The sequence below is a fragment of the Anser cygnoides genome, chromosome 2 (genome assembly GCF_040182565.1).
Source record: "Anser cygnoides isolate HZ-2024a breed goose chromosome 2, Taihu_goose_T2T_genome, whole genome shotgun sequence".
NCBI lineage: Eukaryota > Metazoa > Chordata > Aves > Anseriformes > Anatidae > Anser > Anser cygnoides.
In genome coordinates, this window is record NC_089874.1 from 33,422,177 (window position 1) to 33,439,128 (window position 16,952).

Below are 16,952 nucleotides of genomic sequence, written 5' to 3' on the forward strand. Positions count from 1 at the left end.
TCTAAATAGACACATTCAGAAAAACATTACCATTAATAACACTTCTACTGTTATTCTGCTTGGAACATGTAATTGTTCGTGCCCTTTAAGCTTTTTCTTTTACTTTATTTGGAAGAATAATGCAGTTAGCTGTTACTGACTTGTACTTCCTTTTCCCTGTATGCTATCTGATCTGGAAATATTTATTCATTTTACTAGCAAACCTGATAAATCTGAAATACGATAAGAACATGTAACTTTGTAAAGCAAAAATTACTAACTTTTTTCTTACAGGAGATTGGATGGTACGATGATCAGAAAAATGCTGTTGGCGTTCTGTTAACTCGACTTGCTACAGATGCTTCCCAAGTCAAAGGGGTATGTTGATTGTTTTTTGTGTTTATTTTTTAAAATATTTTTCTTTAGAAACATAAAAGCCATTTGCAAGGAAGACTGACATTATTTCAGAAGACAGGGTAGTAAATCAACCCCTACAGACTGACAGATGCATTTAAATAGCATGTTGCTGACACTTTGAGCAAGACTTAAAGCTGATAATTTGAAAACTATAGAAAATCCCACAGATATTTATGTACCTTTCATTTCCCTCTCTGCAAGTCTCTAAGCTAAACATATAATTGTAGACTACTACGTCACTGTGCAAAATGGAATCTGTGTATGCACTGGGGACCAGAATTAGTGGACCTCAGGTGTTTGCACCCTATGATGTGTATCATCAGGGTGCCATGAAAGCTGCATCTGCAGATGAGGCAGACTCTTACTGGCCTTAATGAAGAGAATTCTTCCTATCCCCTACCAAATGTGCTTCATACACAAGAAGGCCAAACAAAGAAATGTTATGGCATTAATAAAGAACACCCTAGAGGGCAATACCCAAGGGAGGAGATGACTCAAAGGGCTGATACTGGAGAAGTGGCCACTCGATGCTGGCAGAAGAATATGGCAAATTGTGCACGGTTCCACCTACTGCTCATCTCATTAGCATTCCCTGGAAAAAAAAATACTGCAGGACTTGCAAGGGAAAGGTTGGCTGTTTCATTTTAAGATGGTTTTGTTTCCTTCAGATGTGTAAATCAAAAACCCTTTAATCTCTTCATTTTTCATTCTCAGTAGATATTGTTTGTTTCTTTCAGTCCTCTGTCCTCTTTTCTTATGGGCTGGTAGTGAGAAAAGAGTCTTTGAAAAAATTTAATCATTTGCATCTTTCAAATTTGCAGTTTGCTTCAGTGGCATTGAACTACATCATCATGCAGGGCAGAAATAGAAAAAGGGGATGCATTGGGTCCTCTAACTATAAAAGCCAACCAAGGGCATGAATTGCTCTCCAAGGCTATTGTGTTCTCTGAAGCGCTAGTGTCAGTAAGTGCCATGCCTCACGCTGTGCTGGCTGAAGTTTCCAAATTCATCTTTATGTGCAGCCCCTGGAACATATGGCAGTAATTCACCTTGGCATTGGTTTAATTATTACTATTTTAAATTGTATTGAACAAGAAAAGTCTTTTTAGGGCAGGAAAGTCTCTGGCAAAAGAGAGGAATTTTGTTTCCTGCCCAAGGATTTTTGTTTTTTTCCATCAAGCCAAATGTTGGAAGACGAGCTATTTCCACAGGGCTGTTTTCAGACCTTTTCTACTGCACGTCAGAGCCCACCCTGATGCTGGATACTACTCATCTCTCGTTTTGAAAGCTCTCCATGTAAAGGTTATACAGGCTGGGAGGAGATAGGAGTTCTTCAGTACAAGTTAATCTTTTCCACTCATTAGCCTTGCTGAGATGAAGCATTTTTGCAGGGTGGCCAAAATGAGGTTGGGTTCCCAGAAAAATGTTAGATGAAGCAATGCAAGAACTTGAAGATGTATAGTCACACTCCTGTTGGTGGGATGGGTTAACGGATGGCTGTCATTAGAATGAAGCTCCTCTTGCCTACTGTTGTGCGCCCAACCTGCCGCCTTACAACAGTGGCCACAGTTTCATGTGCCTCAGGTAGCAAAGAAAGTCTCGGATATATGTTATACAACTGCCATGACCAACTTTCTAGACATCTTTAACCTCACTTGAAGGCCTGAACGCTGGCAGATAGAGGAATGTCGAGGAACAGTTACATAAGTACATGCACAATGTCAGTGCACATGACCATGCATGATTTAGTTTTCCAGCTGAACTGTTGGCCTCAAGTAAATAGTGATTTCAAGTGGTGATATAACTAGCAAAAAGAAAACCTAATGATGGATATTTTGGGGTTTCTGGATTTTTCTTAGGCAACTGGAAGCCGACTTGGACTGATGACTATGACGGTCTTTACCCTTCTGACTGCCATCATTATTGCTTTTGTGTACGGCTGGCAGTTGACTTTGCTTATCCTGGCCTGCATTCCTTTCGTTATTGCTACAAATGCTGCAAGTGTTAGCTCTGTGTCTGGTCATGCAGCAAAAGATCAAAAAGCTTTGGAAGAGGCTGGAAGAGTAAGTTCTCCAATTCTAAGTACAGGGTTTTGGTGTGAGATCACTTTTAAGGACAACATTACAGCTGACTCAATTATCCAAAATAAATGAAGGGGGGAGAGGACAGGACAGGGTGGGGGGATGAAGGAAATGTTTATATATCCTCAAGAAAAGCAAAACATAGATAACACAAAACATCTGTAAATTGGGCTATAAAAATGCATTTGAATGCCTCTGTAGCAGATTTCTGGGCAGCGACAGCTGTAACAGTACTGCTATGTTTTGGGCCTGTGCTGTAGCCAGAAGTGTTGCAGGGCTGAGCCACGAAGCCCTGACACAACTGCTTCTTCATTCTGTCACAAAATGCAAACTCTTAACATGCTCAAGAGTTAGGGTGCTGCCTTTGTTTACCTGATACTGCTTTTCAAGGAGACAGAAGTAATCCATGCAAAAGAATAAGCTGTGTCTAGATGATTGAGGTTTATTCTTATTTTATTAAATAGTATTTTATTTGGATCCCAACCTATGGGATAGGGCAGAGACTGACACTTCCTACATCCTGATGTAAAGGTTCAAAATTCAAATACTTTGGCTTCAGACTCCCCTTGCCTTGTGACCTTGGGATGAGTAACATCATTGTTCTGGGCTTTCCTTCCCAGAGATAACAGACCTCAATCTCTTTTCTTAAGTACATGCTTTCTGATCTAAACTAATAAATGTTAGAGAAGAACTCAAGTATTTAGGAGATATACTGTAGATTTCAGGTGTAAGATATTACCTCTTACCTTTTATCTCCCAATTTAGATTTCAACAGAATCAGTTGAAAATATAAGAACTGTAGCTTCGCTGACAAGGGAAGAAGCATTTTATGAAAAATACGTAACAAGTTTGAATGGTCCATATAGGTAGGATCTTTTTTCTTTAATTCTGTCCTTTGAACAGTTTAGTCTTTCAGATTTATTGTAAAAATACTTCTTGCAAACTGTCCAATACCCACAAGATTAGGAAGGGTATCAATAACCTTTTCTATAGGCTTGAAACTTGTTCACTTGGTGTATTTTAACATGCTTTCTTGAATGCAGAGTTTAGAGGAGATTAAAAAAAAATAACACACATTTGCAGGAATTGCATTTTCATTATGCAAATATTTTATAAAAATTCATTTTCCTCATATTTTACAGAATATTGTTTGCTTGCGTATACATAGAATATAGGACATCTATTCACTCAATTTCAGCATGTTGGATTAATACTTGTTAACTCAGGAACGGACAGTTAACTCCCATACCACACCCATTATAACATAAACCAGCTTGATTCCACTCATGTGATATTGAAACCTCAAAATGAACTTCATGCATTTCCCTTGTTTGACCCACTATCTTTGACTGACTTTTTTGTCTCTGCTGAAATGCATTCAAACCACCAGGGCTGCCAGATTTTTCTAACCCCATTTTATTTAAATAAAATAGCCTAAAATCTGATTTGTTTCTTTCCTCCTTCAAGGTGAAAATGTAAAAGATGGAAAAGGTGGAAGGAAAAAAAAAAGATGGAAAAAGATGAAAAAAAAAAAAAACCCTACCCTCATACAAACCAGTATTAAAATTCAGTATCTGGTAAACTAGCATTACCCAGGATATAGGCAGGATGCTTGCCTGGACTATCAAAAGTCTCTGATTTACTGCTCAGATTGGAAAGGAGATCTCCATTCCTTCAGAGAGAGCATCCTAAACCACAAGGGCAGAGAGTCCTCCTGACTCTGATTCAGTCTGCATTCAATTAGCTACACAAAATGAAACTTCTCCAGAAGGACAGATTGAGAAAGAGAGGCTTAGTCTAAATCCCTGAGGGGAAACCCAACAATATGTCCCTGCTTCGAATTGAGATGAGATGTCTCTGCTTGGATGGGAAGACCTGCCGGAAGCCCGCAGGCAGCTCTTAAAGCTGGGCTGAAGCCTGCCTGTTTTCTTAATAAGCTGGGTCATATATGGTAGTTATTAAAATGTGTTTTTTATCTGCTCCAGTGACCTGCCCTGCTGTAGAAAAGCAAAGGGAGAGATTCAGGATAGCATAACTGAGGACGAAGGATCTCATTGCTCTAATTTTCTGTCCTAAGGGCAGTTCCATGTCACGAGGCATGGTGTTTTTAGGGTCAGGCAGGGGTGGTTTGTGAGTGTGTGCATGTTCTGGGTTATCTGATGTGGTTTCAGGGGGAGAGCTGTGTTCCTTGGAAACCTTAACCCAGAAAGTTGGCCATCCCCAAGCCAGTGTTTGCTGTTTCTATTTTATGAGTTATTTACAGAAAGTCTTCTTCCTTTATCAGAGATTCTCTAACAAAAGCCCCTTTCTATGGATTTACCTATGGAGTAGCTCAGTCTGCAAACTACTTTGTTAATGCAGCAGTCTTCAGATTTGGGGCATGGCTCATTGCCCATTGTTTGAGCAACTTTGAAAATGTGTTTATGTGAGTATAGTTTGTGAAGGTAAAGATGGATACATGGGATAGTGATTTAAATGCATGCTAAATTTAATCTAATTACAGAGGTAATGGGGTGTGGAGACTAAGGAATCTGCAGTCTGGTTGGGAGTGCAGTTTGAGCAGAAGGGCTGTTTTGGGAAAAGGTGTGTATTTGGGCAGTGAAGCAGCAAGCATGTGACCGTGCTCAGTGCACTGTCTCTGGAGGGGTCTTTGCAGTTTGACATTCCTTCCAGGCAGAGGGTTTTACGCGGACAAATGACATGACACTAACCTATACTACTTACCTATAAAGTAGCAACAAATAGTTTTTTTTTCTAATACTCTATGATATTGGGGGGGGTGGAGGGGAGGAGGGGAGAAGGGAGGAAAAGGAGCTCTAGAAATGTCATAATCTAAAGATGCTGAAAACTTTATTTTGAGGGTTTGTTTTACATGTAAAGAAAAAAAAAATGTTCCACCAGAAGCAAATGATGCTTTGTCTTTTGTTTTTAGAGTCTTCTCTTCTGTCATATTTGCAGCTATGAATGTTGGTCAGTCTGCTTCCCTGGCACCAGATTATGGTAAAGCTAGAATTTCAGCTCAAAGAATCTTTCTTCTTTTGGACAGAAAACCTCAAATTGACAGTTACAGTGAAGAAGGTGAAAAATTGGTAAGATTTTTCAGAAAAACCTTTATATAACTACTTAGTAATGCTTTATTGTCTACAACTGTATTTACATGGTTTCATATTTGTAGGGTGTCACTGAAGACAGACACTATAAAATAATAGTACTGCCTTGTTATTTTGCCTTTTTTATTTTAATGGACCATATTATTCCCACTTTTCGGTCAGAAGTGTATAGCCTTCAAAGCTTTGCTCTGAATGAACTCAAAATGATTTTTTATTCAGCTTGCCCACATTTTAAGTGGTTTCAGGAAAACACTGACAATGTCAGTTCCACTCACAGTTGCATTGTCTTTGTAAGGGTTTATGGGAGAAATAAAATCCAAATGCACTTTACTGCTGTTTTTTGTAGACAAGTGAAAGTTCTTTTAGAGACAGAAGAGTATTGCCAAAATCCGTCCTCTTACAACTGTGGAAACTCTCACAAGTAAAAATGTGCTCTTGAGAATTCAGAACTAACCTAATGAATAATCTGTTTTACTCTAGAGGTTTAAAATATCTCACTTTTAAACCATCATTGTCATTAAGGAGACTGATCTTGGCACTTAAACTGGAAGCATTTCACGCAGAAACTTGACATGATCTGGAAGGATTACGTTTGTGCATCCAGTTCAAAATGAAACCCCTTGTAGGTGTTAGGTGGTAGCCACTACTCAGGCAACTATAATCTGGTTTCATTAACTTTAAGCTCTTACACGGGGTTTTCAACCTTTATAGTTAGGATCATGCTTATTTATATTCTTGAACCAGAGCCCTCAGGCACAGACTTCAAAAGATTTAGTAGAAGGTCCTTGGTAAAATTAAACTTGAAACTAAGTATTTCTATTATAGACCAGACTCAAACATGAGCAACACTTGTGACTTGTAACTTCAGCAAAGGAAAGATTTGAGGCCCTTAAATTAGATCTTCAGCAGCTGTGCTAGTGCTGCTGTTTACATGGGGCTGGCTCCTGCCCCAAACAATAGGCAATGTCTTACTGCATGCCCCCTTTCTTCCACTTGTGCTTAGAAATCTGTCTGTCTAGCTGATTAATAACTGCTGTTACTTTTTAAAACACATCTTGTCCTGCATACTTGTAAATTATCTGCTAAAGAGTTTAGCTCTGTTACCTTAATATCTGATCGTGACCTTGTGGTTTATTCATTCAAATCATGCTACTCAGAACATGCAGTCAAGAAAGCAAATGCTGTAGTAGAAGCGCCTCGACTAAGTGCATCACAAATGAAAAATATTAACATTATTTCTGTGACATAAAGATAATCCTTCAAAAGTTGAAATGAAAAATAAATACAGGAGAGAGATGCAGAAAAATCCAAAGGATCTAGTGATTTGCATCTGGAGGTTGTATCATAAATAACAATACTGAATGCAGTCCAATATGTAATTGTAAAGAACATCAAAAGTGATTTCAAAAACACCATCCCAAACGTCTATGTCAGCTCTCATTTAACACTTGGTTATTTTAGTTGAAGCTACTAAATGCTAATATAATCATGTGAACTCTGTTTTTTTCAGAGTAATTTTGAAGGCAACATTGAATTCAGAAACATCAATTTTGTATATCCAACAAGGCCAGAAGTTCAAGTTTTGCAAGGACTCACTGTGAAGGTTAACAAAGGACAGACTCTGGCATTAGTAGGAAGCAGTGGCTGTGGCAAAAGCACATCCATTCAGCTCCTGGAGAGATTTTATGACCCTGCAGAAGGACAAGTGGTAAAAATAGATTTGTGTGGCTATTAATAATTGTTGAATCTACTGAACTCCTTATCTTCCAGAGTTCCAGAGGCCTTAAACAATCCTGGCAATATCTCTGGAGAGCTGCCTCTTTCAGAGGTATGGGCTACTGAGGTTGCAGCTGTAAACAACCTCAAGACCCCTGTCACTGCCTGCCCCTGTGCATTACTAGGCCAGCACTGGCACCTGTGTGCTCAGGGCAGAGATACCACTGAAAATAATGGTTTCAGACTGCATTGCCTCCCCAAAGCTGCTCACAACATGGTCACACGGGTGCATAACACTCATATCACTTGCTTGATGGTGTATGAGTCCTCTCATAATATGAATTCACACATTAGAGACACAGATATGTGCTTCAGACAATACAAATGTAATCCCACAGGATGTTACTGTGTCACTGTCAGAAGGGTGCAATGGGCTTTTTGATGCATTGCTAACAATATGTGTAGAAGGTCCAAGAAAACTTTCTTGGAGGTTTTAAGATTGAGCTAAAGTTGTTGCATGCAGCATCTTAGGGATGTTTTTTATGTGTAAAGTTTCCCAGTACTGTTTCGGTTCTGCAGGGCTGGAAGGATTGCAGGAACAGCCCGTGTGATGTGTGCTCCGTGCTTCTGTTTGCTAGGAAATAGAAGTGAAAACACACGAAATTAAAAACTAATGAAAGGAAATATTTATCTATACTGTTGGTTCAGTTCCACTTTGCATGAAAAATGTACTTGATTTCAGCTGGAAATCTAACACATAACAGGTTTCCTGTTACAATTCGTTTCCTATTTACACTCTGTATCTCTGGATGAGCTCTGTAGTCAACTTGGCATCATTTTTCTGTTGCTCTTTCTAGTTAGCAGATGGATTTGATACTAAATCTTTGCATTTACAATGGCTGAGGTCCAAGCTGGGTCTGGTGTCACAGGAGCCTATTTTGTTTGACTGCAGCATTGCGGAAAATATTCAATATGGAGACAACAGTAGGGTTGTTAGTCAGGAGGAAATTGAAGCAGCAGCTAAAGCAGCAAATATTCATGCCTTCATTGAAAAATTGCCAGAGGTAAGAGATGGTGGTCTTCTCTTCACAGCACAATTAGATATTTGGAGTGGCATGGAGAAATCTAGGCAATGTGCTTATATAGATCAGAGTTAAGTGCACACTTTAAAATGAGAAAATACAGAATTGATGCTTAAAAATTTCAGTATGTGTGATAAGTTTTTAAAATCCCTGTTAAATTGTTCAAAACAAAAGTCGATGTTCCAATTAATATAGCGGTAGACAAAGGAGAATGAGTGGAAAAAATGAGGACACTGCATACAAATATGTCCTCATGTCCTCAATTTTTAATATTTTTTTCCTTTTACATCTGAAACTTCTCAAGTTGTTTTAGAAAAATTCATCTTAGAGTATTTCAGTAAAACTAAATGCTTTATTTCTAATTGGATGTGCATGCATAGGGAGTGATTCTTAAAATAACACGTGCTGATAAATCAAAAGTGAATGACGTGGCATTTAACCTTCATGCCTGCCAAGAACTTGTTTCTAGCAAGAAAAAATGCTTTGATGGTTTGTTTTCGCTGTAGTTCTGCGTAACTGAAAATGATGTAATGATGCTGAAAAATACTGCATTTTTCTTACTACTAATGATGTTTGGGATTTTGTATTGTTACTCACAAGTAACACAGATCAAGTCCATAATGTATATGTCAGGAAACATTAAATATATGGTTACTCTTACGGTCATACACTCATGGCCAAATGTCTGGACACCTTACCCCTATTACTGGCAGTACTCTAATCTTTGGGGAAGTAAATTTTCTGACCAGGTATAAACATGTGGCTTATATATAACTGTTTATACTTAAGGTTTTATAAGCACCTCAACTCTATTAAAACCATTTGTACTTTTCTTTACTTTCATCATGGAAATACCTGATTATTTTTATAGCTACACATAAAATTCTACTTTTCTAATATTTCTCTCCTTTCTCTAAGAGTATTCTCAGGATTATTATTTATTTTTCACCCCTCTTCATTTTTAATATCCAGAAATATAATACCCGGGTGGGTGAGAAAGGAACACAACTTTCTGGAGGTCAAAAACAAAGAATAGCAATTGCCCGTGCTCTGGTTCGTAATCCTGCCATTCTACTTCTGGACGAAGCTACTTCTGCACTTGACACAGAAAGTGAAAAGGTGAGTAGTGAACATTACATGAACTACTTATGTCTATATACATGGCTAGTTATTTTCTGTAGGATAAAATTTTAAGAGAAATCAACATAAAGTGTTGCAGGTGCTCAGCTATGAAACAACCAGGCAGGTGTATGTCAGTAGCTTTTCCGTTTGCAAGTTTTGAATTTAAAGACAGCAGGAAGCTGTGCATATCTATTAAGAAAGTTTAAAAAAAAAAAAAAAAAGCCATATAATAACCAGCAACATTATAAAAAAGACCTCGGAAAGATAACTCCTCAGTAGTGTTCGTGTTAGCTGTATTTGATAGTAAATACTGAATTTGTGTTCTGTTCCAACCTGAATGCACAAGAACCAATTTTCAGTGACAAGTCTGACTGGCCTCAAAGCAAAACCCTGTTGAGCAAGGGTGTCTCATATGCACTGACTTTCTATCTATAGGAGATATACTGAGGTGATAACAAAGAGTAAGAAATCAAGTGTGGTTCCTACAAGTGAGGCTCTCCAGGTGCTAACAGCATTTTCACATCTGTGTGCAGATTGTTCAGAAAGCTCTGGATAATGCCCGGCAAGGTCGAACCTGCATCATAATTGCTCATCGCCTGACGACCATACAGAATGCAGACATCATTGCAGTGATCCAGAATGGCAGGGTGGTGGAGCAGGGCACCCACAGCCAGTTACTGGCAAAGGAAGGACACTACTATGCCCTTGTAAATGCACAAGTCTCTACTTAGTGCTGTTCGGACTTTTTTCACATTTTCCTGGAGGAAAAAAAAAGCTTACAGAGAAGTAATGCTGGCTGTATCTGCCATGATGGAACAAGGACTGGTTGCTCTACCTGTTGTAATCTTTGGCCCATGTACCTGGGGAAATGAGCAGTGCATGCCCAGGAGTGGTAGGTGCATGGGGGCATCCCAAGGTCTGAATCTGCTGGGCATTTGTAGGCATCGCTTGATCAGGAGAGAGCCATATCTGGACTGGTCTCATCCATTCTACTGGTTCTGGTGGGGTACCCAGGTCTTTCTGGCCCTTCAAACCCTGACCCATAAAATTGGCACAGACTCTTGCACATTGGTACAAGAGTGTGACAGCGACTAAGTGTCATGGTTAAGCAGAGGGCTGGTATTTATGCTTGTCCCTGGGTTTTCTTCACCAACCAAATGCAGCCATAAAGTTTTCTTGATTATCTAATAACTGTTGATTCTCACAGATGAGATTCAAAATAAAATCATTCCTATTAAATTGAGAGAGAAGGGAGTGTTTGTGTTTGTTTTTTTACCACATTACTGATACAATTTCACACATTTCTTGGGGATTCAATATCTTATTTCAGACAATAATTGTAGCAAAGTAGCAAACCTTCCATATAGAGATAAATTAACATAAAATATACCATTGTTTTTTTAGTATTTTTAAATCGAGGACTTTAATGATTCTTGGCAGCCATCAGGGCAACTTCAAAAGTCTTCTGGGGAAAAAAAGCTAGGCTGGCTCCTTTGGAGTGGACTCACATCATCAATGTAAATAGCTTTAAAAAAAATTTTTTTTGAATAATTTTAAAGCTTGTTTCAAGTGTTGAAAAACTTAAGTTTACACAAATTTTCTATAATAGATTATTCACCTGCTCTATCCTTCATGATGCTGCACTACCTCCTTCAGCAGCTGTGGAATACCTACTGTGTAGCCCAAGAGTATGACTCGGAAGCTGTTTTTTGGCTAGCTAAACCCAATTACAGCATTTTAATTTTCCAAGGCTTTTGCTTGTGGCTTTGTTTTAGGATTTATGACCTGGAGCAACCTGCAGTTCTTTATCGCTTCCAGATAACTCTTGTCTGCTACAGCTGAGCAGACTTACAGTAACAATCATCTCCTCCACTCATCTCAATTGTTTTCCAGCATTGAGGTCCATGACAGGAAAAGAATACACACAAGAAAACAAGTGCTGGTCTTAGCTTTGCCAAAATAAATAGTCACTCTCCCTTGCACAGTCTTTTTCAGAGACTGTTACAAAGAAGTTATCACTTATTCAGGCACCCCTGTTGTGTGACTTTTTACTCATAGTAGGCAAATACCACAGTGCCTGCTGTCCTCATTACATTCCTAATTATCCAATGGACTATAATTCCCTTTTTCTTTGTTTTATTTCTTCACTGGAGTTAAAATACGTAGTAGAGTTTGATTTTCAATTTTGGGGGGGAAAAATACAAAAATGTTAGTCTACCGCTCCTTCTGTTGAAGCAAAGAGTGACCTTTTTTTCTTTGGATTGAATGCATCTGTGTTTTTTTCCATTATAACTAATAAATTGCAACGTTGCAAAAACTTATTCATTACACTTTTAGAAAAACAAGTAAAATAGTTTTTGTATATAAAGATAGCAAGTAATAAACTAAGGCTCTGTAACAAAATGAATCATCTAACATCTGTAGTTGGTTAATGGAACATCTTTGTGGAAAATACTACGTATGCATCCATGCAGGTAAGTGAAGAATCCAAAATGTGCTTCCTACTGACCAGCTTGGAATTATTTAGTAACACAGGGGCAAGAGGAGTGAGAAAATGTGCACTATTTGACCTGGAAGGTGCTGAAACAGCTACACCACAGTCAGCCTAGAAAAATAAGTTCTGTGACTACTGGGACTTGTTTCCTCTTATTCACTCTTACAGAGGTCAACATTACCTACCATGGAAAGAAAAGTGATTACCCTTGCATCATTTTTGGCATGTTCCTCACCCCTGTTTATATAGAGCATTCTCATGGTGCAATAGCTGGACAGTCTCAGTACCAGCTCTGTATTTCAGGGATAAACAAATAAAGGTCTCAAAGTGAGATGCTTGGCAGCATGTGTGGAAAGATGGACTTGGATTTTGGCTGGGGCGAGAAGGAGCAGGTGCTGATGTCGTGACAGGAGGAGTGGGTGTGCACTGCTCGGGGCTATGGGAGCCGAGCAGTGCCTAACAGATGTGCCTCAGGGGTATCCTCCGCTCTTATGTAGTTAAAAGAGGGAAATAGAAAACATGACTGACACAAATTGCATTCATTTACTTAACAAGTGAAATGTTATTTAACATAAGAATGCGTTTTACAGATTTATCTCAATTCAAGGATAGTAAAAGCTGCTAATGTCATACCGCCCTTTAAAAGATTCTCTGCTGACCTAAGAAAACCATTAGACAAAACCAAGTCCTACGCCCCATGAAAGATGGTGGACAAGGAAACTGAGCAAAATCCCAACCATCAGTAAGAACAACAAAAAAGCATGCTACTGAATGCCTGCAAAAATACAGGCTGAGCTGGATGACTTTAGTGACTCCCTTAATCCATGAATAGATTAACTTGTTCAGCCTGTAGGCATCACCAACACACTCAGTGCTCTGATGGTTTATTTCAGACCATTCACGTCACCTTCCCCAGCTGGATATGCCCATACAGCTTGCAGACTGGCTGTGCTCCAATTAAAAGCAGATGTAAATTCAGAGACAAATGCATGTTAAAAGCACCTTTTCAGCACCAGCAGGCTGGTATAGAGATCAAAAGAATTAACCCTGACAGTAAAGAAAAGCCTATGAACTATGATCCTAAGAGCTGAGGATTTGTTGGCCCCAGCACTCTGTCATGTGCTGCCATCTACCCCAGGTGCTAGAGTTACACTTCCTTCTCCAAGAAGAGGCAGGAGTTCTCCAAACACGTCCAAAATGAGGTGAGCTGCTGCTGGGACCACGATTGATGAAGGAAGCACATCAGCCCATACTTGCCAATGAATGCCAGAGGCCTCGTTCTTGACTAGACAAAAGCATTTAGCTCATGTACTTGCTCTATGCCAGCCCTGGTCTAAGCCTGCTCGTGAATTGATGAAGCACCATGTGCTGAAGAAGAAAATAAAGACTTCAGAGAAGGCAGTCTTAAGGGGTTTTGGAGAAAAAATTTACAGCCTCTTAAATTGACAGTCTAGTTTAATAAGTTAGTTACTAACACAAACTGAAGCCCTAGAGATGGGATAAATAGTTGACAAAAATGTGAACTAGAGGGCATGGAAACTGATTATCCTTATGGCTCAAACAGTTAATTGTCCTCATGTGAGCTTTGGAGCTCACAGTCCCAGTGGGTGTGGATATTTCCCGTTCCTGGATGTACTATTTTGGTTTGAAATACCTGTCAGCGATTGAAGGAAAATGTTTGCAAAATAGTAAATGAATGCAACTTTTACCAGCTCGTGGTTTTTCTTTTTTTCCCCAGATGTCTACTTTCCTCTGTAGCCTGTAAAATTTATATTCACCTAAAACCTACAAGAAGTGCACAGCCTCATAAAGAAGTTATTGATAATGATGATTGTATAGCAAAGATAAATGCTTTCGTGAAAATTGCTATTCTCAATCCCTTCCTTTTAGACTTTTTTTTTTTTTTTGGAAAAGTGGGGAGAAAAGAACAATCGCAGTTTACTTAGGGTCAGCTGAAATACTAGATTAATGTATCTTTAAAAAAAAAACTGGTATTAAATTTATGGGTTTAATTAAAATTAAGGGAGTATGAAAACATTCATTAATCTGCGGCAGGCAATAACTAACTCGTCCTTTTTTGGCTGTAATCAGCATTGTACCGATCACTTTTTACCTGTGAGTTTGTAAGTACGAACGAGGCTAGGGGAGAGCTCGCAGGGCTCTTGTCATGCCAAGTGCTAGGAAAATTCCTGTCCCACTTAGAAGCAGGCCTATTTAGATGGTAATGGTAGGTGATTTCACCTAATTAATAGGGGAAATGTTAAGAAACTATGCAGGATCGTTAAGGTCCGATCACCTGACATTGCTGGAGGGTTTGAAGTGAAACTGCTTTACTGGATTGTGCCTGCTCTAGGAAAACAGCAACACTTGTAGCACTGGTAATAAAAAGTCAGATTTTGATCTACTAGATCCTAACCCATAGATATCAGTAGGACAGCTGATAACCCAGTGCCATTACCTTCAGTGAACTTGTTTCTACATTTAGCACAAGAGTTTGGCTTTCTGTTTGAGGATGTTGTGGTTTAACCCGGCCGGCAGCTAAACACCACACAGCCGTTCGCTCACCCTCCCCCCTCCCTCTCTGGGATGGGAGAGAGAAACGAGAAAACTGAGGCTTGTGGGTTGAGATAAAGACAGTTTATTAAGACAGGAAAATAATAATAACAATTATAATAATAATGATGATGATAATAGTATTACTAATAATAATGTGTACGAAACAAGTGATGCACAATGCAATTGCTCACCACCCGCTGACCGATGCCCAGCCTATCCCCGAGCAGCCGGCCCCCCCACCCCGGCCAGCCACCCCTATATATTGTTTAGCATGACGTCAGATGGTATGGAATACCCCTTTGGCCAGTTTGGGTCAGCTGTCCTGGGTCTGTCCCCTCCCAGCTCCTGCTGCACCCCCAGCCTGCTCGCTGGCAGGACAGAGCGAGAAGCTGAAAAGCCCTTGGCCTGGTGTAAACACTGCTCTGCAACAATTAAAACATCAGCATGTTATCAGCGCTCTTCTCATCCTAATCCAAAACATAGCACCCTACCAGCTACTAGGAGGAAAATTAACCCTGTCCTAACTGAAACCAGGACAGAGGATTAAAATACTTTTCTGGACAAGGCCTTCTCTTCCATGAGGGAGCATTTCACAGCAATCAATGCTGGAGCTCCGTCTCAAAGCAGAACTCACCCACTGCCTGCTACCATGGATGCCTTTGACAGATAACTCATCTTTCTATAGAGAAACAACCAAAAGAAGGAAAGTTCATACAGTATTTGGAGCCATGGTTGTACCTTGCTGAAGAAGGAAATCAATTTTTTTTTCCAAGCTTTTATGTACATTACTTGACCTCTTTCCATGCATCCATACTGCTATGTATAGGACAAACTTCTGTTAAAAAATTGTCATGTATATAAGGTCTGAGATACCAAGGCATTTCTAAACTGTTAGGAAGGAATATAATAGCTAGCCAATGAAGCCATCAAGAGCATATATGTAGTTTCTTAATGTAAAATATTCGAGGGACTAATTTGTTAAGCCCTGATCCTTAGGTACTTGCAAAGGACTCCTAGTTTTCCGTGCAAAGGTAGAAGAATCCAGATGCTCTGCTATTCTTTATCAACTTCCAGCTGCCCTATAAGCCTTATCACAGATTGCCCATTGCTTTGACATTTTCCAGAGTTACAGCTCTCCCTGGATGTTCTCTTCCAGCTGCCTGAGCTGCTTTTCCTCCTCAAGCACCTACACGAGCACACAGAGCAGATGTTGTACTATGTGATGCAAGGCAAAAGGACGGATAGAGATGAGAGGGGATGTGCCAAAAGCAATAGAGATGCAAAAGGATTACATTTTAAATTCAAGAAAATTTCTCAGCAGAACTGGTCATTGCTCTCAGTAAGTGAATCATTTACACTGGATTGCTTCCATCTGCCACTGTGCTGTGCTTTGTCAAATATAGACTCCAACCAGCTCTTATCTACCTGAGATCCTAGCAATCATCTTCTCATTTGAGCTTTTATTGCCTACCTGGTTCATCGGCAGTTATGTCCAGAAACTATTTTATGAAGCATGTCTTTCCGTCTGGAAATAATAATTTGCTGTGCCCTTAGGGAGGCTCACACATCCGCTGTAGTTATCCCTAGCCCGTCCAACGACATCAGTATCTCATGCTCCAAAGAAAACTCACTAAGCCTTCCTGTAATTCTCATGAAGATGCCAATCTTTATTTTACCGAATGCTTTCACAGAAAGAGATCTTAAAATCACGTTAACTCAAAAATAAAGTTTTTATGGATGTTTGAATTGATCATTATATATTTGTTCTGCTGTTTCCATAGGAGTAACACCATCATTTCTTTTTAATCGATTTGAATGTCATCCATGACATCATCCTTTTTTCCATGTCATCATTTTCATACATATTCCAAAAGCAAAAACACCTACTGCTAATCACCACTAGAATAGTTTCCTTTGTTGCAGTCTTTCAGATCCTAAAAAAAATGATCTGAAAGTGGTTATTTTTGTGCAAATAATTGTTCAGATTCACCCAGACTTCTCAGTATTTGATCCAGCTCAGGCAGCGCTCCTGGAAAAGCACATGGTATTCTACAAACAAGGGGGAAAAGACACTGTAATGGGACACTTACCACTTCAGACAGGTAGGGATGAAGCAATACATTAGATGACTTTTAAAGCGCCTCATCTCTCCCCAGGTGTCTTGCTTAGAATACTGTGAGCCACATCAAAGAAGTGCTTGCTTCTTTACCATAAATGTAAATGGAGACTCTCAGTTTTCATTCAGGTTATACATTTACATGAGGTGAAGGGAATGCCACCCTGGATGTTTGATCTTTCTTTAAAAGGTTGTTGCATTAGCTTATCAGTCCTGCAAATAACATTTGGAGGCCCTGATCACGAAGGCAGCTCTTGCAGACAAGGAAAGCTTTGAGGA

General features: G+C 39.4%; 1 protein-coding gene across 7 annotated transcripts in view; it reads left to right on the forward strand.

Moving 5' to 3' along the window:
* Nucleotides 1-10,757, forward strand: part of ABCB5 (ATP binding cassette subfamily B member 5) — a 34,197-nt gene extending 23,440 nt beyond the window's left edge. For 3 of the 7 annotated variants that reach the window (XM_048068386.2, XM_048068388.2, XM_048068392.2), the window contains 9 exons: nt 274-357; nt 2,256-2,459; nt 3,243-3,343; nt 4,762-4,902; nt 5,410-5,566; nt 7,098-7,295; nt 8,161-8,367; nt 9,358-9,504; nt 10,041-10,757. In XM_048068386.2, coding sequence (XP_047924343.1) covers nt 274-357; nt 2,256-2,459; nt 3,243-3,343; nt 4,762-4,902; nt 5,410-5,566; nt 7,098-7,295; nt 8,161-8,367; nt 9,358-9,504; nt 10,041-10,238 — 1,437 coding nt within the window. In that variant the 3' untranslated portion in view covers nt 10,239-10,757. Of the gene's footprint in view, nt 1-273; nt 358-2,255; nt 2,460-3,242; nt 3,344-4,761; nt 4,903-5,409; nt 5,567-7,097; nt 7,416-8,160; nt 8,368-9,357; nt 9,505-10,040 lie in introns of those variants that run through there. The other 4 variants (XM_066991797.1, XM_048068389.2, XR_010829166.1 and 1 more) reach the window with 4 other exon arrangements.
* Nucleotides 10,758-16,952: the final 6,195 nt, after the last annotated feature.